Below are 27,121 nucleotides of genomic sequence, written 5' to 3'. Positions count from 1 at the left end.
GACGCCATCTAGTGGTCATCTAATTTTTCCTACATTCTTTTTAGTGTAATTCGGGACTATAACTCCATCTAGTGGCCATATATAGGAACAATTATTTTTTATTTTATCATTCTTATGGACATAGATATTAATTTATAGGGACATATGCTTATTAAAAAGGTACAGTGTACATTATAAATTTTTTAAAATAATATTATCTATATAAAAATCCATAATTTGTAATTAAAAAAATATATATATAAAATGGATATATAAAATATAAATATGAGATATATTATCTAAAGGCAAGGGATATAATCAATTAAATTCCTAAAAATTATTTAAAAAGCAATTAAGGTCTATGTCTGCATTTAACCCCATGGGTTTTAATGTTTTTAGTCTATGGATCCATGCGGTTTCGTTCTGCGATATCATTTTTCGCATATCTGAGCCTCTCCAATGACTGAATATTTTGTCAATTCCACAGAACCAAAGGAGGGAGGGATCTTGGTTGTGGAAAATTCTGAAGTGATTGGACAGGCTGTGCTTTTTGAAGCCTTTCTTTATGTTATCGACATGTTCTCCTATCCTAATTGCTAAAGTGCGGGTCGTGCGTCCGATGTATTTTAATCCGCAAGGGCAAGTACACATGTATGTAACAAATCTAGTGTCGCAGGTGATGAATTTTTTAATCTCAAATTCCCGATTGTCCGCGGAGAAGAACTTGTGTTCAATCCTTTTCTTAAATCTGCTTGTCCTGCATGCTTTACATCTTCTGCACCTATAGAAGCCATTTTTTGCGAAAAACATTTGTGGTTTTTTTGGTGGGTCTGGAACATTTTTTGATAGGATATTCCGTAGTCCCGGGGCTCTTTTATAAATAAATTTTGGATTCTTTGGGAGGAGTGTTTTTAAAGTGTCATCCCTTAATAGGATGTGCCAATTTTTCTTTATGCATTTTTCAACCTCTTTGTATTGGGTGTTGAATCCCGTAATAAAAGCTAGTTCAAAGTTTGGGTTTTCTTTCTTCTTTTTCTTCTTATTCTTTAGGAGGTCTTCTCTCTTCAATTCGGATATTTTCTTTTGTGTGATTCTCAGGTCTTTCTCTTTGTATCCCTTTTCTCTGAATCTTTCTATTAATTTATCTGTCTGTGTATTGTAGTCTTTTAAATCTGTACAATTCCTTCTAATTCGGGTGAATTGCCCTTTTGGTATCGCTTGTATCCAAGCCGGGTGATGGCAACTCCTCTTAGAGATGTAGCCATTAGTATCCACCTTTTTAAAGAAGGTTCTGGTGTTTAAAGTGCCGTTGTGCTTAAAGATCTCCAAGTCGAGAAATTGCACTGTATTTTTGTCCATATTACCTGTAAATTTGATCTGATATTTGTTTTTATTCATTTTCTTGAAGAAATGTTCCAGGGATTCTTGCGATCCTTCCCACACAACCAAGATATCATCAAGATATCGGCGGTAATACTTCAGTTGTTGTGGAAGTTTTGAGTAGATATCCTCCTCTTCCCATTTGGCTAAAAATATATTTGCTACGCTGGGAGCATAACGTGCTCCCATAGCTACACCCTTTATTTGGTTATAGTACTCATTCTTATACCAAAAATGATGATTTGACATAGCCATATTCAGGCCTTCCAATAGGAAATCTCTTTGTGGTTCCTTTAAATTGGTGTATTTTTCTAAGGCCCATTTGATAGCCCTTGATGCATCCTTCTGTCTGATGTTCGTATATAATGATTCCACATCGATCGATGCCAATATTGTATTTTCGGTGATATTTATGTCCACTAGTGAGGTTAATGTTTCCTTGGTATCCTTTAAAAAGGATTTTCCAATAGCAGCTATAGGCTGAAAAAATGTATCCAAATATTCACCCATCCTAGCATATAAAGATTCTATGCCACTGATTATGGGTCTTCCCGGTGGCTGCTGTAGATTTTTATGAATCTTGGGGATTTGATATATCACCGGCATACGAGGGGCTTTAATATTCAGGTATTTTCCTTCTTTTTTGTTCAGGAGGCCCTTTTTCATCCCTTTATTAATCCACTGTATCATTTTGGCTTTCAATTTATTTGTAGGATTTCCAGGTAATTTAACATATGTATCTTCATCATTTACAATACGATCCAGTTCCTTGATATAATCTTCTTTTTTGAGAATCACTAGACCCCCTCCTTTATCAGCTGCTCTAATAATGATATTCTTCTTTTCTTCCAAACTTCTGATGGCTTCCCAAACTTCCTTTGTATTTTTAGTTGGCTTCCTTTTCATCATCTGTACCTCTTTTTGAACAATATTCCTGAACACTTGGATATATTGGTAGGTACTGGATTTAGGATTAAAAACTGATTTGTTCCGAAGTTGGGTATGTTGGTATTCTGTTTCTTCCTCTCCTCCTATCCCTTTCTTGTGTTGTTCCGCAAAAAATTTCTTAATATTAAGTTTTCGTGTAAACTTTTCTAGATCGATAAAAGTCTCAAAATGATCTAGAGATTTAGCAGGGGCAAATTTCAGTCCCTCTTGTAATATTTTCAATTCTGATGGTGTAAGTTCCACCCCTGCTAAATTGAATATCCCTTGCTCTAGACGTCCCTTTTCCGTTTTCTTTCTCCCTCCTCTACATCCTCTTTTTTTGCGTTTTCCCGCATGTTGGCCCAATAATTGTCTTTCCAAGACCTCTCTTCCCCCTGTTGCTTGAATTGTCCCGAGGGACCTGGCTTTTGTCCATCATCAATTGTCCATCCATTTTTTTATTGATATATATATATATATACAGACTATCCCGGAAGTCCGCAACGATTATTGTTTTTACCTGCCTATTCACTCATCACGTTTGTAAGTACCCATTTTTGATTTAATAAAGCCTTTTTACAAAAATGGTACTACTCTATGTGAAGCCTTCTTCCCCCACATATATACCCGTGGATCCTAATTGCAAGGACCCCGATACGGAGGACTCGGGCAGGACATTGGACCATACTAGCGATACAGTAATAAGGGGACCCCCAGGATTATTGATCCAAGGCTTGATACCCCTGCAGGGGTGATCAAATCTGGTGAGTGCGGTCCAAGGGGTGCGGGGAGCACTGAATGGTCACCGGCACTCAAGCATCACCATAATTTCTGCCAGAGCACCTGCACCAGTCACTTTTTGCACCCCTAATCTAGGGAGTGTTTCACCATAGTGGGACTCACCTTTCCTCTAGGACTTTTAGCCATTACGGACTTACTAGTACCTGTAGTTCTGATGTTACATCTTTAGCGTCTTATTTATATACCTGCGTTTTAACATTTGATGCTTCCTATTGTAGAGCTTGCACTTTTTAAGGATTTCACTTTTTAAAGATTTCACAGTTCACGTATGTAATAATATATGATTTTAGGTTGATTCAATATATTTTTACCAATCCTTTCTAGGTTGGATTACTTATTTTTAAGGTTCACTCACCTAGGAAATAATTCATTTATTTATACTTGGAGCTTGCACCAGTAAAATTGTACATTTTTCACAGAATTGGATCACCTATTTCTTGCACTTAACCCCAGATTTTTTTCATTAGTATGAAGCACCTGACACTTTATTTCATATTCAATATTTATTTATGAAGCACAAGACACTTTATTAATTCTACATTTAACATTTATTTTAGCATCATTAGAAAGCAAACGGATTAGCAGGTATATACTGGCAGCGCCATCAACCTGTTCTTGCATTTTTTATCTTACAATGGAACCATAGTGACACAGCACTGTTCTAGTGACAGTGATCAGTATCAAATCACTGCTTTTGTTTGTTTTTGTTTTTTTTTTTCGCTTTTTCAACACATAGTGCAGTGCCTAGTGGAACACTGTGAGAGGAGAGACTTCAGACTGAAGCCAGGAGCCTGTGTTCACACATTGATCCACCAGACACAGTAAACACAGATTTGGATACAGGACTGCTGTAATTGGCCCTGTACCATGTAATTGCTGTGGCCAATCACAGCAGCTCTGTACTCTGATTTGTAATTTGCTATGTCCGGTTGACACAGAAATCACAGATTTCGATGGCGAGTGGCTTGGGAGACCACACACCAGCTGCCACAATGTGAGGATGTACGAGTACACCCTCCCAAAACAAGCTCCTGCTCGGCCCTATATGTATAGTGAACTGGCAGGAGGTGGTTAAATTTAGTTTAAACACAAATTACTGATTCATGTGTGAATAAGCCCTGTCATTCATTTAAGGTTCATGTTTAAATCAATTTAACAATGCTTTTTGCCTACAGCATTAAATAAAAATGTTCTTCAAACAGGAATGATAATTTACAGTAAATGTAATTCAGTTAAAAAAAACATAGTAAGTAATCACATTTTACTTTTCACCAAATTACTTTTGCTGTGTCAGTGGACTTTTTCTATTTGATCTTTCTCTTACGTCCTCTGACAGTCACCGCCCGTTCGTACAGCCTTCACTAGTTGGTTATGGCGCCCTCTGCAGGAGTAAGCTAGGCAGTTTGAAATGTTAATAAAAACCTTTCTATACTTAGACACACCTCCTAGGGGGCCGTCCCCAGCCATTATCCTGATCCAGTTACCACTGGTCCACAGTTTTATGCTATAAAAGAATGTGATAATTGGTATCGGCGCTACCTTATTAGTGTGAAGTAAATACCACAAATATCAGAGTGTCACCAATGTATAGTGAATAAACTCCTAAATAAATTAAATATTACATAACCAATGTGTTTAATGAAGTACAAAATAAAAACAACCAATACGGTGATAGGTGTACCATATACAATAATAGTGAACATAAAAGAAAAAAAAGAAAAAAGAAAGAAAAGAGAAGGGGAGTAAACCCCTAACCACAAATGTGTTTATCAGGTATGAATTTCCTGATATATGTGCCCCATATGTGATATAAAAATAGATATAGATACTTGCTGCTGAGTAAAATTATACTTGTCCACTAGGTGGCGTTTCCATTAATAGCTCATGCAGCAGTATATGATAAAAAAGGAAATGAGTGCTGCTAGAAAGATACGTAGAAAAAGCCACTAGGTGGCGTTTTGCAATACAACCTGTGCAGCAATATGGATGGGGGTCTCTTCTCCGTGATGAAGGAGCAGCTCCGAGCCGGCACTTGTGCCCTAAATGCTCACAACGAGAGAAGGCCCCATAATGAATAGTAAATCCATACAATATGTAAAGAAAGCGCAGTACACTCACTGGTAGGTTTGCGATGATCGGGATCAGAATGCAGTCGGTGCGCGCCGGGATGCTTCCGCGTTCCACGGCCGACAACCGGAAGTGACGTAGTACGTAGCAAAACTCCGCCCTACGCGTTTCGTCAGAGGGACGTCAACTGGAGCGGCGTCAACTAGGCGTACTCCCGGACTTATTATAGCCGCCCGTATCCAGGTAACGGAGGGGATGGGTCAGCGCTGCCATCTTTTTACTCCCACTCCGGAAGCCATATTGCTCCTCTACTGGCTTCAATTCAGGATGTGCAAGGGAACGGCCATACTATCCTCATATCCGATCAAATTCATGTGACTGAGTGTAATGCGATCCTTTATTAAATATTTATTTTAAAATTATATTTTATTCAAAAAAAGGTCAACCTCGATTAAAAATAGAGGTTGATAAAAATTAAAAGACAGATTGAAAAAATTAAAAAAAGAGGTTAAAAAATATATAAAAAAATTTTTTGGTTACATAAAAACTCCATATGGGAAGAAATTTGATACATAAAAAGTTAGAGTATTTGGTGTAGCTGTCATACTTAAATTTCATATATATACCAGGAAGAAATTATTAACATAACTCACTGTGAACCTGTTCGTTAAATGGCGGACCAACCGATAATAGGTACTAAAAAATGATGAACAAACATTGAGTGATTTTTATCGGTATTTGGGGAGTGATGCTGGATGAGAAGAATGAAGTAAAAAAAAGTTGTTTATTTTAAAAGGAAGATTATAACCTCGTGCAAGTGATTATATCGTAAGTGGGTTGTATCACTTTTAGGCCTAAACTGATGCTGGATGAGAAGGACAAACCAAAATATAAGACTTAGTGAACAAAAAAATTTTTTTAAAAATCTGTGATGTGACCTAGTGTAAGTGGTTTATATTATAAGTGGGTTATGTCACTCTTAGGCCTATCTGATGCTGGATGAAAAGGACAAACCAAGATACCAAGATACCAAACTTAGTGAACAACCAAAATATATATAAAGATCTGTGAAAAAAATTGTCAATATTTAACGTAAATAAGTGCCAAAAACATATAAAAATATGTTAAAGTAATAATGATAAAAAAGTAGTAGAAAGATTGTGGCACAGGTTGGCGTAGATATTGCCAACACCATATCAAAAAATTATTAGATAAGGAGGTGTAAAGTGCAAGAAGTGAGGAGGATTTTTTAGGGAATTGTTTTAATACCGGGACAAATTAAAACAAACTGATAATAGATGAGAAGGATGGATAAAAAATCCCCAAAAAAACCAAAATATATAAACATAAGGTGAAAACAGCAAAGAAAATATATATATAAATGGTCGAAGAATATATATATATAAATGACTAAAAAGAAGTTAAAAAAGGAAAAAAGTAAAAAGTAAAAGACAAAAACATATAGTTTTTTTTATATATATATATATATATATACCGGGATTATTAAACCAAACTGATGCTGGATGAGAAGGATAGGTCAAAAAAATATTTTTAAGAGTTTCCATACATATGTGTATGTAATAAAACCAAAGGTAATTGGTAAAAATAAGGTAATTGGTAAAGAATTGAAAAGGGGGAGAAGAAACCCCCCATCCTAAAAACCATTTTACCTAAAAAATATTTTTTTAAAAAATCTAAAAATACTGGAAAAAATTGGAAAAAAATTTTTCTTTAAAAATCATGGAAACCTTAAAAATGGGTTATAAAAGGGCCGGTTAGAAAATAACGGAACTTGAACGTTTAGGTGTCTGTAATAAAACAGTTCAGATCTATATCCGTATTTAACCCTTCTGGACGGAGAAATCTCATCATATAGATCCACTTGGTCTCGTTGCGTGAAACCATTCTACGTTTGTTACTTCCTCTCCAATCTCCTTTTATCTTATCTATTGCATAAAAGGTTAGACCGGAAGGGTTCTGGGCATGCACTTCTTTAAAATGTCTCGAAAGGGTATGTTTTTCAAAACCCTTTTTAATGTTCTTGATGTGCTCACGTATTCTCACATATAGTTGTCGAGTGGTTCTTCCAATATACTGTAAATGACAAGGACATTCAATAACATAATAATGTTACGTAGGAACTAGTGCATGTAATTGTGTCCTTGATCCTGAACTCTTCTCCTGTGCTGTTTGACTTAAAATGGGTAATTTTTCTAGGTTGGTTTCTGTTTGTTCTACATGGTAGACACTTTTTACATCTAAAGAAACCATTAATGTTAGTGGGAAGCGTGATCTGTTTGGGTGGGTTAATTACATTTTTTACCAGCTTATCTCTTAGTGTGGGAGCTCTTCTGTATATAAAAGATGGTTTTTTTGGCAGAATCTTCTTAAGTGTTTTGTCCGCTGTCAGGATAGGCCAATGTTTTTTAATTATTTTCTCGACCTCCTTATGCTGCCTATTAAAACCAGTAATAAAGGCGAATTCGTAGTTACTTTTCCTTTCTTTCTTCTCTTTGTCTTTAATGAGTTCTTCTCTATTCATGTTCCTTACTATTTCCTTGAGGTTTCTCAGTTCTTTTTTATTGTACCCCTTTTCTACGAATCTTTCAATGAGGAGATCAGCCTGTATATCATAATCTCGAGCATTGCTACAGTTCCTGCGGACACGTAACAATTGTCCCTTAGGGATATTCCCCAACCATTGGGGATGATGGCAGCTTCTTTTGGGAATATAACCATTCTTGTCCGTTTTCTTGAAGAAAGTTTTACTAAATATTTTTCCATCTTGTTTAAATAGCTCCAAGTCCAAGTAGGATATTTTCTGTTTGTCCCAGTTTCCAGTGAAAGTTATTCCATACCTATTTCCGCTGATCTTGTCGAAAAAAGTTTGTAGGCTTTCTTCATCCCCTCGCCATACTAGGATGATGTCATCTATATATCTTTTGTAATACTTCAGATTGGGTCTCTCCACACTAAAGACCTGTTCCTCTTCCCATTTTTGCATGAAGATATTGGCGACGCTCGGTGCATAATTGGCTCCCATTGCGACGCCTTTTATCTGTTCATAATATTTACCCTTATACCAGAAATAGTTGGAGTTCATTGCCATCTTAAGGCCTTCCAAAATAAAGTGCATTTGTGCTTGTTTGAGGTCAGTATATTTATGTAACGCCCAGTCAATACTGTCTAACCCATCACTCTGTATGATGTTTGTGTACAGAGAATTTACGTCTATCGTTACCATGATATCTTCTTCCGTGACATTTAGATTTTGTATCTCCTGTAATAGCTGTTTGCTGTCTCTAAGGTACGATCTCCCTCTTGGTACTAGGGGTTGCAAGAATTTGTCCAGATATTCCCCCAGACGCGAATGTACCAAATTTATACCACTTACTATTGGGCGTCCTGGGGGCTTCTTTTCATCTTTGTGGATCTTAGGTAAAAAATAAATAATCGGTGTTCTAGCTGCTTCCAATTGGAGATATTCCGCCTCTTTAGTATTTAAAATTCCCATCCTTCTTCCTTTTTCAATAAAATCTTTTAAAACCCTTTGTAACTTCATCTTGGGATCACCCGGTAATTTTTTGTATGTATCTTCGGCATTTATCAATCTTTCAAGCTCTTCTTCATAATCCTTCTGTTTCAAAATGACCAAACCACCCCCTTTATCCGCTGGTCGAATTACAATTCCTTTTTTCTTTTCCAATTTCCTTATGGTGTCCCATATATTCTGCTCCTTCCTTCTTTGGATTCTCAAGTTCCTAATTTCGTCCTCTACCATTCTTTTAAACACTTCCAAATTCTCATTTTGTGGATTTTTTGGATTAAACGTGGATTTGTTTTTTAAAAGGGTGTGTTTGAACTTAGTTGTTGTTGGGGGGTTGTTTTTATTCTTCTTAATCTCAAAAAAATTTTTTATATTAATTTTTCTTATATATTTTTGCAGATCAATGTATGCCTCAAACTTGTCTAGATTCTTATCAGGGGCATATTTTAGGCCCAGATCCAACAATTTAAGTTCCTCCTCATCAAATATCATTCCGCTGAGGTTAAATATTCCTTTGCCTAGTATACCCTTCTTCTTTTTCTTTGTCCCTCCACGTTTTCCTCTTGGTTTCCGTTTCTTCCGTACTCGAAGTATCTCGGTGGTTCTTCCCTCCTGCTGAAATTGTACCCTTCTGCTCTCGACGTTTCTCCACGATCCATTTGAGGTCTTGGTCCTCTTCGGTCTTCTCTCCAAGGAGTGTGTTGACCATTGGGTGGTCTCTGGTATCCTCTCTGTCCTCCTCGTTGCATCTCTCGTCTCCAAGGCTGTTGCCACCCGTTGTTTCTTCCACGGTCTTGTTGCCATCCGTTGTGTCTTCCTTGGTTTCGTTGCCAACCGTTGTTCCTCCACTCGTTGTGGTATCTCGGTGGGGGTCCTCCTCTTGGGGGTCTTCCCCTGTTGCCTCGTGGAAAAAAACCCCTATCTCTAGGGGGACCTTGGTCCTCATATCTGACTTCCTGCTGATAGCCCAATGGGGAAAATCTATTGAATGTGTTAATGTGTGTGGGGTTATAAGCAGGAGTTCTGTTTCCTCTAGTATTGGCATGTGTGTTATTCCTTGGTTGAGAGGAGGAAGGTTCTTGTTCCCAGTCTGTGTCCATATTTTCCTCAATTTCTATTCCTGGTGTTCTGGGTGTTCTTGGAGTTCCAATTTCTAACCAAGGATCATTTTCATCGTCTCCCATCTCAGAGGATTCTCTGGATGTTAGATTGATGGGATCCACACTGCTTCCTTGTCCATTATATAATTCATCCAATTGCCACTTATAAACGTTTTGATTTCTATAATCCAATATGTCTCTTTTATATTTCTTTTGTTTTTTGGCTTGGATGGTCTTATCATATTTAAGTATAGATTCCTGTACACTCTTTTCCTTATTCTTGTATTCGGTCGTTTCGGCATAGGGGGCTAGTTGTTCCTTCAACTGAGTAATGGTGGTTTCAATTTTCTTTAATTTATGTTGTCTCCTTTTTATAATGATACCCAATAACTCTTTCTCACATCTGTTAAAGAAATGATACCATTCTTCCAACAAGGTGGTATCTGTTATATGGTCATTAGGAGATATATCCCACCTAAGTCTTCTAGGTGTTATGCCTTCCCGGCTATATTTTTCTAGGGTGGCAATATCCCACCATACCCTCAATTGTTTCTCCATATTTTGTTTTAATAGTTTAAAAGAGCCCTCCATATCCTGTCTTTGAATTATCGTTACTTGATCAAAGATCTCCTCTACGTTAACATTTCTCCCGGTCATATACTTAAAAATATCCATTGCTGCTAGGTCTGGTTGTTACCACCAAAGTGGTTAACAAAGTGAATAATAAAAGGAAATGACCAGCGCTATGGACAATTTTTTTTCACAGATCTTTATATATATTTTGGTTGTTCACTAAGTTTGGTATCTTGGTATCTTGGTTTGTCCTTTTCATCCAGCATCAGATAGGCCTAAGAGTGACATAACCCACTTATAATATAAACCACTTACACTAGGTCACATCACAGATTTTTAAAAAAAATTTTTTGTTCACTAAGTCTTATATTTTGGTTTGTCCTTCTCATCCAGCATCAGTTTAGGCCTAAAAGTGATACAACCCACTTACGATATAATCACTTGCACGAGGTTATAATCTTCCTTTTAAAATAAACAACTTTTTTTTACTTCATTCTTCTCATCCAGCATCACTCCCCAAATACCGATAAAAATCACTCAATGTTTGTTCATCATTTTTTAGTACCTATTATCGGTTGGTCCGCCATTTAACGAACAGGTTCACAGTGAGTTATGTTAATAATTTCTTCCTGGTATATATATGAAATTTAAGTATGACAGCTACACCAAATACTCTAACTTTTTATGTATCAAATTTCTTCCCATATGGAGTTTTTATGTAACCAAAAAATTTTTTTATATATTTTTTAACCTCTTTTTTTAATTTTTTCAATCTGTCTTTTAATTTTTATCAACCTCTATTTTTAATCGAGGTTGACCTTTTTTTGAATAAAATATAATTTTAAAATAAATATTTAATAAAGGATCGCATTACACTCAGTCACATTAATTTGATCGGATATGATGATAGTATGGCCGTTCCCTTGCACATCCTGAATTGAAGCCAGTAGAGGAGCAATATGGCTTCCGGAGTGGGAGTAAAAAGATGGCAGCGCTGACCCATCCCCTCCGTTACCTGGATACGGGCGGCTATAATAAGTCCGGGAGTACGCCTAGTTGACGCCGCTCCAGTTGACGCCGCTCCAGTTGACGTCCCTCTGACGAAACGCGTAGGGCGGAGTTTTGCTACGTACTACGTCACTTCCGGTTGTCGGCCGTGGAACGCGGAAGCATCCCGACGCGCACCGACTGCATTCTGATCCCGATCATCGCAAACCTACCAGTGAGTGTACTGCGCTTTCTTTACATATTGTATGGATTTACTATTCATTATGGGGCCTTCTCTCGTTGTGAGCATTTAGGGCACAAGTGCCGGCTCGGAGCTGCTCCTTCATCACGGAGAAGAGACCCCCATCCATATTGCTGCACAGGTTGTATTGCAAAACGCCACCTAGTGGCTTTTTCTACGTATCTTTCTAGCAGCACTCATTTCCTTTTTTATCATATACTGCTGCATGAGCTATTAATGGAAACGCCACCTAGTGGACAAGTATAATTTTACTCAGCAGCAAGTATCTATATCTATTTTTATATCACATATGGGGCACATATATCAGGAATTTCTTACCTGATAAACACATTTGTGGTTAGGGGTTTACTCCCCTTCTCTTTTCTTTCTTTTTTCTTTTTTTCTTTTATGTTCACTATTATTGTATATGGTACACCTATCACCGTATTGGTTGTTTTTATTTTGTACTTCATTAAACACATTGGTTATGTAATATTTAATTTATTTAGGAGTTTATTCACTATACATTGGTGACACTCTGATATTTGTGGTATTTACTTCACACTAATAAGGTAGCGCCGATACCAATTATCACATTCTTTTATTGCACTTTTACCCTTATATCTAAGGGTTGATTGGTGGCAGCTTACACCTTCTATTTATAATATCTTTCTCCTCCCCCCCTCATATGCACTTTAGTCCATAGCGCTGGTCATTTCCTTTTATTATTACACAGTTTTATGCTGCCTAGCATCAGGAGTAGGCTAGCTCTTCCATGCTGGGACCTAGTGTCTCAGTTTCTTTGTTTTTTTCTTAAAATATATTTTTTTCTTTGAAAAATAGCTTTTTATTTTCTCTCACTATTGCTAGTTAGTCAGGAACATTCCTGGAGGACTACAAGCCACAGCAGAGCTGGGCCTCCCACTGGATAATATATATCCTTATGGAGTCCCAGCCTGCCACCGAGCATCGCAGGTCACTGGTGCGCCCAGGCCTCACGACGACAGTGCCCCTCGAAATGGGGACGAGCCTGCGGAGATCCATCTTTGCTGTGGGGTGTCTCAACTCTGGAACGCCCGTGTGTTGCTTGCATCCCTCCCTGACTGATGGCACCCCCACTCAGGGTGGGAGGTCTCCCGTATCAGAGCGGTGCCCCGGTTTTTCTGGACTGGTGAGTACTACTACCCCCTTGTCCCTGGGACTGGGATCTGTGGGGGTGTTCTGTGGGCCCAATCTTGGGGGTGGCAGTACTGGTGGTTTCTGTGATATCCCCCTTCTGGCTAGCGTGGTAAGTTCCCCTCCCTCCCTGACCCTGCTGGGGCGCTGTGCGGCGCACTTTGCTGTATCTGGGGGACATGGGGGGACTCGGTAGCATCCAGGGGTTCTCTTTGGGGTTCCCTGTGGTGGCCAGATAGTGATTATATGCCTAATTGGCGCCGTTTTAGCGCGGCCGCCATCTTGGGTGAGGGCAGGATGGCTGGGCTCATTGTAAGGGCAGCAGCCATTTTAGATCCCTGTTCTGGCGCTGATCAGGTGCCATCTTGGGTGTGGGCAAACGCCTAGTAAGGGCAACGGCCATTCTGTGATTTCTCCCATTGCCTTTCATTAGGCATCATGTTCTTCTGGCTCAGGCGGGCATAGGCCTCTATGGAGTGAGGTCACTTCCCCCCTCCTCTCCTTTTCACTGAGCAGCGTGTGGTTAAAAAAAACGGACACTGTGGGGGATTTTTACTGTTTTCTCGGGCATTATCATGTTAAAACGTTTTTCTCTAGTGGCTATTGTCTTCTCTGAAGGGGCTCCACAAAGAGTGCAAGTTGCGGTGGGGGTCCGCGGGAACCGCCATTTTAAAGGGCCTTCCATGGCCTCTTTTTATGCTGCTCTTTCGACTTTTGCGTCCAATGTAGTTCTGCTGCTGTCTGAACGCACTTATCATAAACGGCCTATGCCCTTGCAGTCTTCTGACTCAGAGCCGTTTTGTTTGCCACAATAAACTTCCCCCCTGAGGAGTCCCAGTCCCCCCATTCGGATGGTGGGGGGGTGGGTGTCTTCCTCCATTTGGCGTGGGAACGTGCTGCGGTTGATACACTCCTTAGCTCCATTAAGGAGACCTTGCATCTTGATGGTGAGCCCTCCCTGTCGGGTAAGTGGGGTTCCTTCGGGTCCCGCTCAGCCCAGAAGTAGGGTCAGGTTTTCCCCTGTCCCGAGGAGTTTTACGAAACCGTGAACGACCAGTGGCGTCGCATGACGCATATGCTGACGGTACCTAAGCAGTTTTCATACAGTTATCCTTTTGCGGATCCTGTTGATAACCGTTGGATGGTGTCTCCTACTGTGGACCGCACTGTTTCTGGACTATTTAAATCCACTTTAATGCTGTGGAGGACTCCCCAGTGTTTTCAGGATCCGGCAGATAGGCGTGAGCGACATCTTCCCGCCATATCTACTTGGTGGCGGGCTCCCTGCTCACACCTGTGTTCGCTTCGGGGATGGTTTCCCAAGCTGTCACGGAATGGACCGGGGCACTAAGATGCACGTTAGTGGTGGAGTCTGTATCTCCGGGCTGCCCTGGACATGGTGGATCAAGGAACCCAGGCCATGATGTCCCGGTTCTCTGCGGCCCTAGACGAGGCCGCTTTGGTCATATGGCTGTCTGCGGTCGGGGTTGCGATCTGCCGCATTGTGTGGCTAGGGAGCTGGTTGGCTGATGTGCCTTATGTGGGTAATCGCCTTTCTGGGGATACTCTAGATTAGTTGATCTAACGGCTTACGGGGGGCAAAAGTGCTCTTTTGCCCCAGGTCTCTAAGGGTGAATCGCCCCTGCACTAGGCGGGGCCCTCCCTTTAAGGCTCATCGTGGGTCTTTTCGTGCGGCACAGTTCACCTCTGCCTGCAGGGACACAGGGGTTGTCTGCATTATTTTTGGGAACCCTGGTTGTCCCGAATCCGGGACAGGTGGGTTCAAGAACTGATTCATTCAGGGTACAAGATCGGGTTTTTGATCTCACCCCACAGACAGGCTCTTTTCCTTCACATGTCCACTGTCTCACACGGGGGCAGTTCAAGATCTTCTTTGTTTGTCATCTTTCTTTGCCAGTCCCTGCACGGGACGGGTTTCACTGTTTTTTTCATCCAATCTGTTCACGGTGCCCAGAAAAGTGGGCAAAGTGCGTCCGCTTCTGGACCTAAAGTCTCTGTACCGTATTTGTAAGGGTTCGGGTGGACCGTCAACTTCTGGAAGTCGGTTCTGCCTCCTTCAGTTTGCCTCCTGTACCTGGGGCTGATACTGGACTCTGTTCCGGCGTAAGTCTTTCTCCCGGAGGACTAGCTTCGGACCTTCGGACCAGGTCCCTCAGGAATACCGATCTCTCCTCTCTGCGGGTCTGCATGCAGTCCATGGGTCTGATAGTTTCAGCTTTCAAGGCTATCCCTTTTGCTCAGTTTTCACACGAGAACAGATTTTTGCCAGGCGGTACAGAACACCTTGGTCATTGGACAGGAGGATTTCTCTGAGCCACCTCGCAAGATCGGATTTTTTGTGGTGGCTCCTGTCACCAACTCTGACACAAGGCAAGTCCTTCCAGCCTCTGCTATGGACGGTGGTCACCACCGATGCCAGCCTGACGGGCTAGGGTGGAGTTCTGGGCACGCTTTGTGCCCAGGGGACGTGGTCGGCGGAGGAGGCTCCCTTGCCGATAAACGTTTTGGAGCTCCATGCAATCGAGCTGTGCTTGTTCCATTGGTCAACTCGGTTTCAGAGTTGCCTGGTTTGGGTACAGGCGGACAACGCCACGGCTGTGGCGTACATCATTCACCAAGGGGGCACCGAGAGTGCCGAGCGTCCAGGGCAGTGGCCAAGATCCTATCTTGGGCTGAGACGCCCGTTCCAGAAGTTTCGACGGTCCACATTCCGAGTGTGGACATCTGGTGGGTAGACTATCTGAGTCGCCTGGCCCTGGACCAGCGGGAATGGTCCCTGCATCCGGAGGTGTTTTGCCTCCTGTGTGCCCGGTGGGGGACTCCGGACATAGATCTGTTCGCATCCCGTCTCAAAAAAATGGTGGGAAGGTTCGTGACCTGAACCCGCGATCCTCTGGTGGACGCCACAGACGTGTTAGTGGTGCCTTGGCACCCTTGCTGGCTTTTTCTTGCCTTCCCTCCGATTCGGCTGTTATCCAGGTTCTTCCGCAGGTTGGGGTCGGAACGGATTCTAGTCATTCTGGTGGCCCCAGACTGGCTGCGCCAGTCTTTGCACGCAGACTTCGTGCAGATGGGCGTCGAGCCTCCCTGCCGGCTTCCGCTGTGAGACGTTCTACTGTCTCGGGCCGATCTTCACTCCTGCCTTGCAGTCTCTGGCTTTGAAGGCATGGCGGTTGAAAGCCTAGTCTTGACGGGCGGAGGCCTCCTGAATGCTGTTTTTTCCGACCTTATTGAAGGCTTGGAAAGCTACCTCTAGCAAAATTTATCCTCACACCTGGCTGGCGTATATTGCCTGGTGGGAGTCACATTATTTCCATCTCCGCTCCTTTTCGGTGTCGGGGGTTTTGGCCTTCCTTCAAGAAGGTGTGGATCAGCGCCTGACACTAACCACGGTCAAAGGTCAGTTGTCGGCTTTGGCCGTTTCTTTTCCAACGTCATTTTGGCGACTGTTTCCTTGATTCGTACCTTTATTCAAGGGGTGTGGCATCTGGTTCCCCCGAGGTAGGCTCCCTTGCCTCCCTGGGACCTGAATCTGGTTTTGTCCATTTTGCAACTGCCTCCCTTTGAGGACATCAGAGACATTCCTCTGACTGTGTTGTCCCAGTAAGTTGCCTTTCTGGTGGCTATCGACTCTGCTTGCAGAGTGTCTTGGCGGCTCTGTCTTGCCGTTCAACTTATCTGTTGTTCATAGGGATTTAGTGGTCTTGTGACCCAGTCAATCTTTTCTCCCCATGGGGGTATCTGGTTTCCACCTGCATGAGGATATTGTTCTGCCTTCGCTTTGTGCGAAGCCCAAGCTTCCCGAGGAATTTGCCTTGCATTCCTTGGATGTAGTTCGGGCGATCAGAGTTTACCTGTCTGCTACGGAGTGTTCTGGGTCGTCTAATTCCCTGTTTGTCCTTCCTGAGGGACCTCAGAAGTTTTCGGCTGCGTCCGCGGCAACCATTTCTAAATGGATCAGACAGACGATTGGTCAAGCCTATTCAATCAAGGGTCAGGCTCCTCCTTTCCCGGTAAAGGGCACATTCTACTAGAGCCATCAGTGCCTCTTGGGGGTTTTTGCCATCAGGTTTCTGTGGCTCAGGTGTGCACAGCGGCGACCTGGTCGTCTGTGCACACTTTCGCTAAATTCTACAGAATTGCTGTGCTGGCATCCTCGGAGGCTTCCTTTGGCCGCAAGGTTTTGAGTGCGGTGGTTGTTTGAAGAGACGTATTTTTTTTCTGTCTGTTCCTGGGGTGTTTTTTTGGTTGTTTCATTACCTTTTTGGTAGGTTGCGTCTTCCAACCCCTCACAACTGCACTGCTTTGGGACATCCCACTAGTAAAGGCTGTATGAACGGGCGGCGACTGTCAGAGGACATAAGAGAAAATAGAAATTTAGTTCAATCTTACTTTATTGAAAGAGAAGGGTTTTACAGGGTTAGGGGAGAAGCATGGGGGTATGAAACAAATAAATTGTTCAGGTATGACATATGGTAAACTGTGAGTAAATGCATACAACAATCAATATCGACAAGTGCAAATAATGAACCCAAACCGCCAGGTCCATCAGATCCTGGCAGCAGCACAAGGTCAAGAAAACAGCAACTTGGGGTGTCAGGTGATAACATAATTAAGAGAAAAGTCAAGGAAAGGCCAACACCAGTATAAACACTTTCATGGCTGGCGTCACTTGAGGAGATTGTGGGAAGTGTGGTAGGCATTGATAAATTAGGCATTGATAAATATCCCGGCTTTCCATTGAGGAGCGCCTAAAAACAACAAATAAGTAAAGGAGGATTGCCTTATGGTATCAATGGTACAGCCAGAGAGGGGAATAAAGGTAAGAGGATGGGATAAAGCAGGAGAATGTAAAGAGGTATGTCAAGGGGACAAAGAAGGTGGAGGAAATCAGGATGGGCCGCCCACGTCCCACTACTGCCCCCCAGCACCAGGTAGCACAGACGTCTCGAGCCAGGACTGAAAGGCGTCCGAACACCGAAACATGTCCCAGGACCTCCAAGCAGCAGAGAATCGGTCCTCCCTGCCCCCCTCTCGCGCCAACAGGTTTTCCATGTCTCTAAGCCGGTCCAGTTCCAGAGCCCACTCAAGTTTAGAGGGTACCTGCTTGGAGAAAATAGAATTTTTGTAAGAACTCAACGTAAAATTATTTTCTCTGAGTCCCCTGTCAGTCGCTGCCCCTCTGGTTCTTGGATCTGGGGGTTATTGCCTTCGGTACTGCTTGCTACAACTGAGGACCAGTGGGAACTGGATAATGGCTGGGGACGGCCCCCTAGAAGTGTGCCTAAGTATAGAAAGGTTTTTATTAACATTTCAAACTGCCTAGCTTACTCCCGCAGAGGGCGTCATTACCCACTAGTGAAGGCTGTATGAATGGGTGGCGACTGTCAGAGGACTCAGAGAAAAGAATTTTACAGTAAGTTCTTACAAAAATTCTATTTTTCCTTCCTAAATGGGGGCTTTTTTCTATTCGCGTTTCCATGAGTTTTGATAAAAAAAATAAATAAATAAATAAAAACATATTTTATTATTAGAATGTCTTTCTATCCATTCTAGTAGTGTTTTTAGTTCATGCATTTCAAATCTTTGATGATGTACTCATTTTGCCACAGACCACATCTAGACCACAACTCCAACTGGCCTGTGTTTGCATACTTTGTGGATAGTAACTAGTGCAGTTTGTGTTAAAAGATAGGCATGAAAATATGTGGTTTGTCATATTTGTCTACTAAACCAGCATTCTATTTGTGTTCTCCTCTCCTTGCTTAAAGAGTCGCATTGAAGTATCACATCTTCTTTTGTTACAGTAGGCGTTTCTTGCCCGAAATGAATCATGATGTCTTAAATGGTGGACGCGTTCAGCTCGTGGTAAGATACTGTAGTGTATTTACATGTATGGGCCATTTTCTGATGTTTCAGCTGCCAAATACCATGAATGCATTTACATACAATACTGTGCCATGTGTTACACACACTGCAGAATGGTCAGCCGTGATGATATAGATAATGTATGGCAAACCATAAATAATAAGTCTGTAATTGTATCAAGGTGTTTCTTGGGGATCTATATAGCTCAGCAGGTCACATGGTTTATATCAAAAACTAGAACTTCATTGTGCAATTTACATGCTTATTATTCATGGTTTCATATTCCTTAATAGGTAATAGAGACCGAAAATTATTACTGAATTATGTGCCATGAAATCAGCATGCATTCTGATGTTTTCCAATCTGTTTATGCACATTTTTTTTACAATAAAAATAAAACCAATCAGCAATCCACACACTTATATCTATATGCCAGAAAACGATAAAATAGACACTTAGGGGAAATTCCAGAGCACATAATTAAATATAACAACATGGGTAAAAATGCAGTGCGATAACACAAATATTGTAGATATAACTCTATTAAAAAGGTACATAAAGAAAAGTCCATAATTATGAACAGGATACAGCAGGCATACATCACAAACAGTGAATCAGAGATGTGACATGTTCGCATCTAGATACAGAGAGGTGTTCAGTCCCACCACCAAAGAAACGTAGCTCCACCTCTTGCGTGCATTACATCCTGGGTAGGACTTTGTCAGCGGGAACTGAGCCACGTAATCACCCTGCATATTTATACAACACCGACGCTGCCACTGCTAAAATGAAGCTAGAAGGTGGGACAAGGCTATATAGGTGTCAGGAATAATTGAAACAAACCAAACATGAAAAATAATAACATAAACAATAACATAAACCATCGTCCATATTCCTTATATATACAGGTCCCTCTCATAAAATTAGCATATTGTGATAAAGTTCATTATTTTCTGTAATGTACTGATAAACATTAGACTTTCATATATTTTAGATTGATTACACACAACTGAAGTAATGCAAGCCTTTTATTGTTTTAATATTGATGATTTTGGCATACAGCTCATGAAAACCCAAAATTTCTATCTCAAAAAATTTGCATATCATGAAAAGGTTCTCTAAACGAGCTATTAACCTAATCATCTGAATCAACTAATTAACTCTAAACACCTGCAAAAGATTCCTGAGGCTTTTAAAAACTCCCAGCCTGGTTCATTACTCAAAACCGCAATCATGGGTAAGACTGCCGACCTGACTGCTGTCCAGAAGGCCATCATTGACACCCTCAAGCAAGAGGGTAAGACACAGAAAGACATTTCTGAACGAATAGGCTGTTCCCAGAGTGCTGTATCAAGGCACCTCAGTGGGAAGTCTGTGGGAAGGAAAAAGTGTGGCAGAAAACGCTGCACAACGAGAAGAGGTGACCGGACCCTTAGGAAGATTGTGGAGAAGGACCGATTCCAGACCTTGGGGGACCTGCGGAAGCAGTGGACTGAGTCTGGAGTAGAAACATCTAGAGCCACCGTGTACAGGCGTGTGCAGGAAATGGGCTACAGGTGCCGCATTCCCCAGGTCAAGCCGCTTTTGAACCAGAAACAGCGGCAGAAGCGCCTGACCTGGGCTACAGAGAAGCAGCACTGGACTGTTGCTCAGTGGTCCAAAGTACTTTTATTGGATGAAAGCAAATTTTGCATGTCATTCGGAAATCAAGGTGCCAGAGTCTGGAGGAAGACTGGGGAGAGGGAAATGCCAAAATGCCTGAAGTCCAGTGTCAAGTACCCACAGTCAGTGATGGTCTGGGGTGCCATGTCAGCTGCTGGTATTGGTCCACTGTGTTTTATCAAGGGCAGGGTCAATGCAGCTAGCTATCAGGAGATTTTGGAGCACTTCATGCTTCTATCTGCTGAAAAGCTTTATGGAGATGAAGATTTCATTTTTCAGCACGACCTGGCACCTGCTCACAGTGCCAAAACCACTGGTAAATGGTTTACTGACCATGGTATTACTGTGCTCAATTGGCCTGCCAACTCTCCTGACCTGAACCCCATAGAGAATCTGTGGGATGTTGTGAAGAGAAAGTTGAGAGACGCAAGACCCAACACTCTGGATGAGCTCAAGGCCGCTATCGAAGCATCCTGGGCCTCCATAACACCTCAGCAGTGCCACAGGCTGATTGCCTCCATGCCACGCCGCATTGAAGCAGTCATTTCTGCAAAAGGATTCCCGACCAAGTATTGAGTGCATAACTGAACATAATTATTTGAAGGTTGACTTTTTTGTATTAAAAACACTTTTCTTTTATTGGTCGGATGAAATATGCAATTTTTTTGAGATAGGAATTTTGGGTTTTCATGAGCTGTATGCCAAAATCATCAATATTAAAACAATAAAAGGCTTGCACTACTTCAGTTGTGTGTAATGAATCTAAAATATATGAAAGTCTAATGTTTATCAGTACATTACAGAAAATAATGAACTTTATCACAATATGCTAATGTTTTGAGAGGGACCTGTGTATGTATATGTATATATATATATATAGATACACCTAAATAGACTCAGATTGACCCCAGGGAATGGACATGTCAATGCGCAGCAATAAGGGTGTTTCTCATAAATGTAAAAAAACCTACAGGGTCCAATTACATAAAAAATGAAAATAAAAATACACGCAGCTATCTTTTACAATAATAACAAAAAAAGAAGCATAACCAGAAAAATCATATATCCAAAATAAAACAGTTTAAATCAAACTCCACATTTAAACCTGTGGCTGTGGGTGTGAGAACTTTGGTCTCATAGATCCAACATGATTCTCTGCGGCTAAGCTATCTGATATAGTAGCTCCCCTCCCCCCACCTCCTTTTTTTAACTTTTTTAATAACACAGAATTTTAGACCCCCTTGGGTCTCTAATGTGACAAATACTGATGTGTTTCGAGACATTTTTTTTACCCTGAGAACAATAAAATGCTGAAAGCATGTTTTCCACCGGTTAATATGTTTGTACACCTATATTAATTCAAACTGAAATATAATAAAAGTAATACAAATCAATTGTTGTGACATTCTTTGTGTATCATATACTCTAATATAAGCATACTTTTAATTGTTTAAAATACTTTTTCTGTTGTCATTTAGCAAGCCCTTTTGTGATAGCTTTGGAAAGTAACAGGTCCTCTTTATGGAAACATCAGGGGTCTGTTAGTCCCCCAATGTCTTCCCTGCCCTCCAAAGCAGCCTTCCAAGCACAGATCATATTTGTTTAGCTGCTTCCCTGTAACAGCAAGGGAATGACAGATCGGAAACCAGAAATTACTAAATCCTCAAAATCCTGTTCCTTCATTTCCTCCATGGGAAGCAGTTCTGATCAGAAGGATCGAGAGAGCCCAGGAGCCACTATGGGCAGTGGTGAGAGGAGGGGAGGCAGCCCTTTATAGCACTGTGAACATATTACTTTTACAAAACAGCCGATCCGCCTGGAAAAAAAAATAAATCAAATAAATAAATCATGGCTGCAGCAATGATCTTGTAATAACCACTTGCTAAAAGGACATTTATGTTCGTACGTCAGTCAGCAAGTGGTTAATGTTTTTTTTAAAGTACCTGTTCCCCATCAAATTGAATTTTGCATTTGTACATGTTATCTAGGATAATAGGCAAGTGATTGTACTGTCCTGCTCCCCATGCTCTTTGTTTGACAATCTCTTGCCTATCAGTCTAGATGGCCATTACTGTTTTTTAAGATTGAGCCCTCATTGATTTATTTGGGGTTTGGATTCGTCCTCTGCATTTTGGTTCACCAGACATACTCCAAACCGAACCCATGTATGTTCAGCTCATCACTAATTGTACCAGGATACTACTACTTGCTACTTGCATAACTTATGCCATATGGAGTTGTTTCATTCATCAGATCATCAATCAATTGTAGCTCCTAATAATTAACCACTAAGAATTTTTTTAGCAGGACCGAGTAAATGAAAATCCCCATTGTAACACTTATCTAATGTGGTGAATACCAGCAAGTGGTTAAATCGCAATAGCAATAGATTAAAATTGTCTTGTAATTTAGCCTTATGCAGTCAGAATTAAATTCGTTCTAATTAGTATATTTTAAGTTTTTACAGTTTAAATTTGGTTTTGAATTATATTGAGAAATGGTGACCATCATCATTGTAAAAGAAGCATGCATTATATCATAGGAACAGGCGAGTAGATAGCTCAGCTCAGCAAATTGCTCCGGTGTAGTCTAGTGTAGTGTTAGCGTGTGTTGGTTTAATGATTTTCCACATTTCATTTTCTTTTTTTTTAAGTAAACCCATTTTGTTTATTACATTTGACTGCCTTTAGGCTAACATGTTAAGTAAGGAAGCTGATGATTTAGACCTGCTTTCTGTAAAGTCTGGAAGTACCTTATCTCAGTACAGAGGAAGGAATTTGGAAATTCAGAGAAACACATCACCCTCCTCCTCATCAGCATCAAGTAAGTAATGAAAAATGATCATCAAATGTTTAAAGGATATGCTTGCGAATAAGAGGACGTTGGAGAAAACTCTCTTGCAATAACAATGCCCTCTGAATGACTATACCGATAGTACCCCTGTTGGCACAATGTATTGTTCTTTATATCAAAATGGCAAGATAAAATATGCATATTGGTGTGCCTGTGTAAGGATTTAGCAGTCAGATCACTTGATAATGTCACTTCCAAGATTTTTTGGAGCATCTCATGTTCTCTTCAGGAGTAAATTCTATTCCAACTGTTATGGATTTAAATTCACTTGGTGCAAGGTTACCTAATGTTCCCAATGTTCCATCCTATCTCTATATTTGCAAATCTCAAAAATCTAGGCTATAACATCCCACAGATAATCTGTGGTACAAATTGAAGCAGGATCCATGCATAAATACAACCCCGGATACTATACAGAATACGGAAGTCACACTTAACATTTTACATAGGTTGAAATAAAGTCGATCTACTTCAACCAATAGGAAAAAAAATGTATAAATAAATAGAAAACCTCCATATACAGAATCCTATATCCAAAACAACATCAACAACCCTCATTCAATGCTGATAAATTATTTGTGAACATTTCTTGCCCTCCATACAATCTGGACTCCCTTAACATCTGCAAAGATAAACCGAGAACTGACTTGAAAGTATACATATACATAAACAGGGCAAGGTGATAATTTCAAAATAGTTTCTTTTTAACTAATGGACATGCACAACATATCTAAAGGATTATAGAATGTAGCACTTCCATAACTGGGGGCTCTCTTGGTATTGACTAACTGACATGTATAGGAAGTTATTTTTAATAGGAAATGTGCACTATTGCTGAAAGTGTAAAAGGGGATCTTCACCCATAAATTGAATGTCCCCTGTCCATCCCTCCTCTGCTACCTGTAAAGCTGCTTTTTTTTTTTTTTTTACTTTTTTTTTCAGAAAAAGAGTTTGGTCCTGCCTCACATACACTTAATTTGCCTAGGCAAATGAGGTGTACTGTGCCTCCTGGGATATGTACCTTACATATCCCAGGAGGCCTTAGTGTTTCATTTACAGAGGAGGAGGGGGCAAGCCTAGCGGGGCGTTATGGGGAGGCCCGCTGACTGAACTCCGAAAAGCCAGTGGGATTCCCGGTGACCACACACACCAACATGGTGGCACGGGACATGAGCGGCAGCTGCTGAGAAGAGCATCTCAGCAGGACAACGCTGAATCCACTGGGTAGGTGAATATCCAAACTGTGGAGAACCCGCCACAAGGTAAGAGGGATGGAAAGTTGAAGATCCTCTTTATTGAAATTAGACCTAGTATCAGGTGTATTTTGTAATGTCTAATGCAGTCAGGATAATTAATTTGTAAGTGTGAGAGCTTAAGGTAATTATTACCTCTCTACTCCCCGACAAAGCTTTTAACTGCTTTTCAGGAAGAAAATGCCATCTTTGTTCAGCCACCATCAGCAACTACTTCCTGGACTGCATGGTGGCTCTCAGATGCTGCACTCAAGTAAATCCGGGTGCCTGTATGGTTCTTGACTCTATCTGAAAATGTCTGGCAGAGATTACACCCCTGCTTCAACCTCTCACCTTGTGACTTGCTGCAAAGTTAAAATGTTGCAGTCTGATCACTGGGGAAAGGAGACTGAAGAAATGTTTCCTCCTGTCTATATACCAGATGGCAAGATCCAAGCTGGGCAAAGCCACTAGACTGAAGCTCAAGAAATGCTTTTTAAAGTAACTGTAACTTCCAAAAAATTGAATGCAGTGCCTATACAATAACACAGTAAATACCTACCTATCCTACTGCCCACAATGCAGATCTTTGTTCTGTTGTTGCCTAAAGAATCATCTGTCTCCAACACTTCGGTAGTGCCAGATGCTTGCTCGATGCTTTCCTTCTTCACCCTGTAGTTCCTTTCACTGACTCCTTATTACGGAACTCAGTAGTGACTAATTGACTGGCGGAAGGAACCACAGCATTCGAGAGAAGGAACCAGGCTTCTAACAAATTTGAAAGTGTGTCAGATGCCAGAGATCCTTTACAGCCTTAGAAAGTGTAGAGAAGCCAGAAAGAGCAAAGATAAATTGTAGGGACTGAAGACTGGTGGCACAGGAATCAGAAAAGGTGTATATTAATGGTGTTCTTGCCTTGTTTTTTTGGAAGCAGTGCTTTATTGATTATTCATATATAGGTTTTATATAGTGACAGCGATTTGCACAGCACTTTACAAAATGGAGGCAGACAGTACAGTTACAATGCATATCACCACAAAAGGGGACAGGGGGCCCTGTGAGCACTTACCATCTAAATGGGTCAGCCTTTTAAAAATAATGCTGCTGTATATTGTGAATACTGAAAAGTCAATTTTAATGTTTTTGGAAATGTTTTTTATATGTTTTTATGTTTTTGTGATTGCTCAAATAAGGCTTTGCTAAATTAAAAAACAAACCTATTTGTCCTTTTACTCTTTAGACCAAAATGCATTTACTCCAGCGAAAACAAATTCGGGACCCCAACGAAAGGAACGCATCTCATTTCGAAATAGCCCAGTTCAGCTCAGTGGAGGATGGGGTGGAGGAAAAAAGAAGGGAAAATCATTTAAATGAAAGCTTTCTCTAATAAAAGAAAATGTTGCTATTGCATATTCCTGTTCTCTATTTAAAGGGAAAGTATGGTGTGTTGTACTTCTAGTATGCTCACAGTAGTTATTGCATTACATTTCTTTGTAAATTTCAAACTTTGAAGTGCTTTCTTCTCTCTCACTTTGTCATTGTAATAAATACAGAGAATTGCAGTTTAACCTCTTCCCGCTGATAATACACATATATGCAACCTCTCGGCAGGTGGACATTAACGTCGAGAGACCGCATATATGCGGCCTTATGTAAAGACCTGTCTGTGCTGAGAGTGCATGCTCCTAGCACAGTCACAGTTGCAGACCGGAAAGCTCCTGATGCACAGCAGTCACATGACCCAAATGCCCACCTCTGCCTACTGGCATGTAGGCGCTCTTAAAAGGCCAGAGGGGTCGACGGTTTAAGAATAAGTTCACTTTTGGAACATGTTACATGTTCCACCTGTTTTTAGGGTGGAACACATAAACATGTTCCAGCATCTGCCTCCTCTCCCCTGGTCCCCCCTCCATGTGAGGGGACGGCACCAGCTGTCACTAGTTGAAAACAGCACTCCACCAATACAACAACAGTGTTCATTCACAGTTTCCTGTGAATGAATGCATACAAGTACTGCCAGTCATTGAAGCGGACGACTTGTAGTTTTCAACAAGCTGCGAGGGGCCTGGTAGCACTCTCATATTCCATTGATCTTCCTGCTCTCAGGTAATTGCCTGTCCGTTCCAGGTTCAGGCAAACGGCTATCCTGAGAGTCTGCATGAGCCTGAGATTGCACCTGTCATCTGCTGATCACGGATGCAATATTCTGTAGGCTCCTTTGAAAAAAAATAAGTGCACTTTTTTTTTTACCTAAAAAAACGTGTGCATTGATTTTATTTGTTTTTAAAAGGTGAACTTATGCTTTAACTATTAAAAGGTGCCTTGTATATGCCTGAGTCAGATACAGCCTTTCTGCTTGTAGGGGATTTATAGTGTTTTACAAATATTTTATTCAGTAGTTTATAAATGCCATGTGTTACTTTTAATCAGTTGAATAAATATGAAATATTGCAAATGTTTAATATTTGCCCTCTTAATGCATATAGGCGTACACTGGTTATACACATATTGTTTGTTAACAAAGGTACGTTCACACCAGCGTCTGAATGTATCTCAGCCAACCCTAAATAAAAATAGAATTTTCTCGAATGTTTTGGGATATTTGACATCTGTTAGCTGTTTTGCATGCAGATTTCATGCAGGAACAAGACTGGATGATGTGCCCACGGATATTGCTAAGGAGACAGTAAAGACTACTAAAAGTAAA

At 40.9% G+C, this 27,121-nt stretch overlaps 1 protein-coding gene across 1 annotated transcript in view; it reads left to right on the top strand.

Moving 5' to 3' along the window:
* Positions 1-25,850, top strand: part of LRRIQ1 (leucine rich repeats and IQ motif containing 1) — a 378,050-nt gene extending 352,200 nt beyond the window's left edge. The window contains exons 24-26 of the mRNA XM_082254861.1: positions 18,607-18,667; positions 23,020-23,152; positions 25,655-25,850. Coding sequence (XP_082110987.1) covers positions 18,607-18,667; positions 23,020-23,152; positions 25,655-25,788 — 328 coding nt within the window. The 3' untranslated portion in view covers positions 25,789-25,850. The remainder of the gene's footprint in view (positions 1-18,606; positions 18,668-23,019; positions 23,153-25,654) is intronic.
* Positions 25,851-27,121: the final 1,271 nt, after the last annotated feature.

The sequence above is a fragment of the Pelophylax lessonae genome, assembly GCF_965119305.1.
Source record: "Pelophylax lessonae genome assembly, chromosome: 4".
Taxonomy (NCBI): Eukaryota; Metazoa; Chordata; class Amphibia; order Anura; family Ranidae; genus Pelophylax; species Pelophylax lessonae.
The sequence above is the reverse complement of the archived record's forward strand: the minus strand, read 5'-3'. Positions and strand labels throughout refer to the sequence as shown.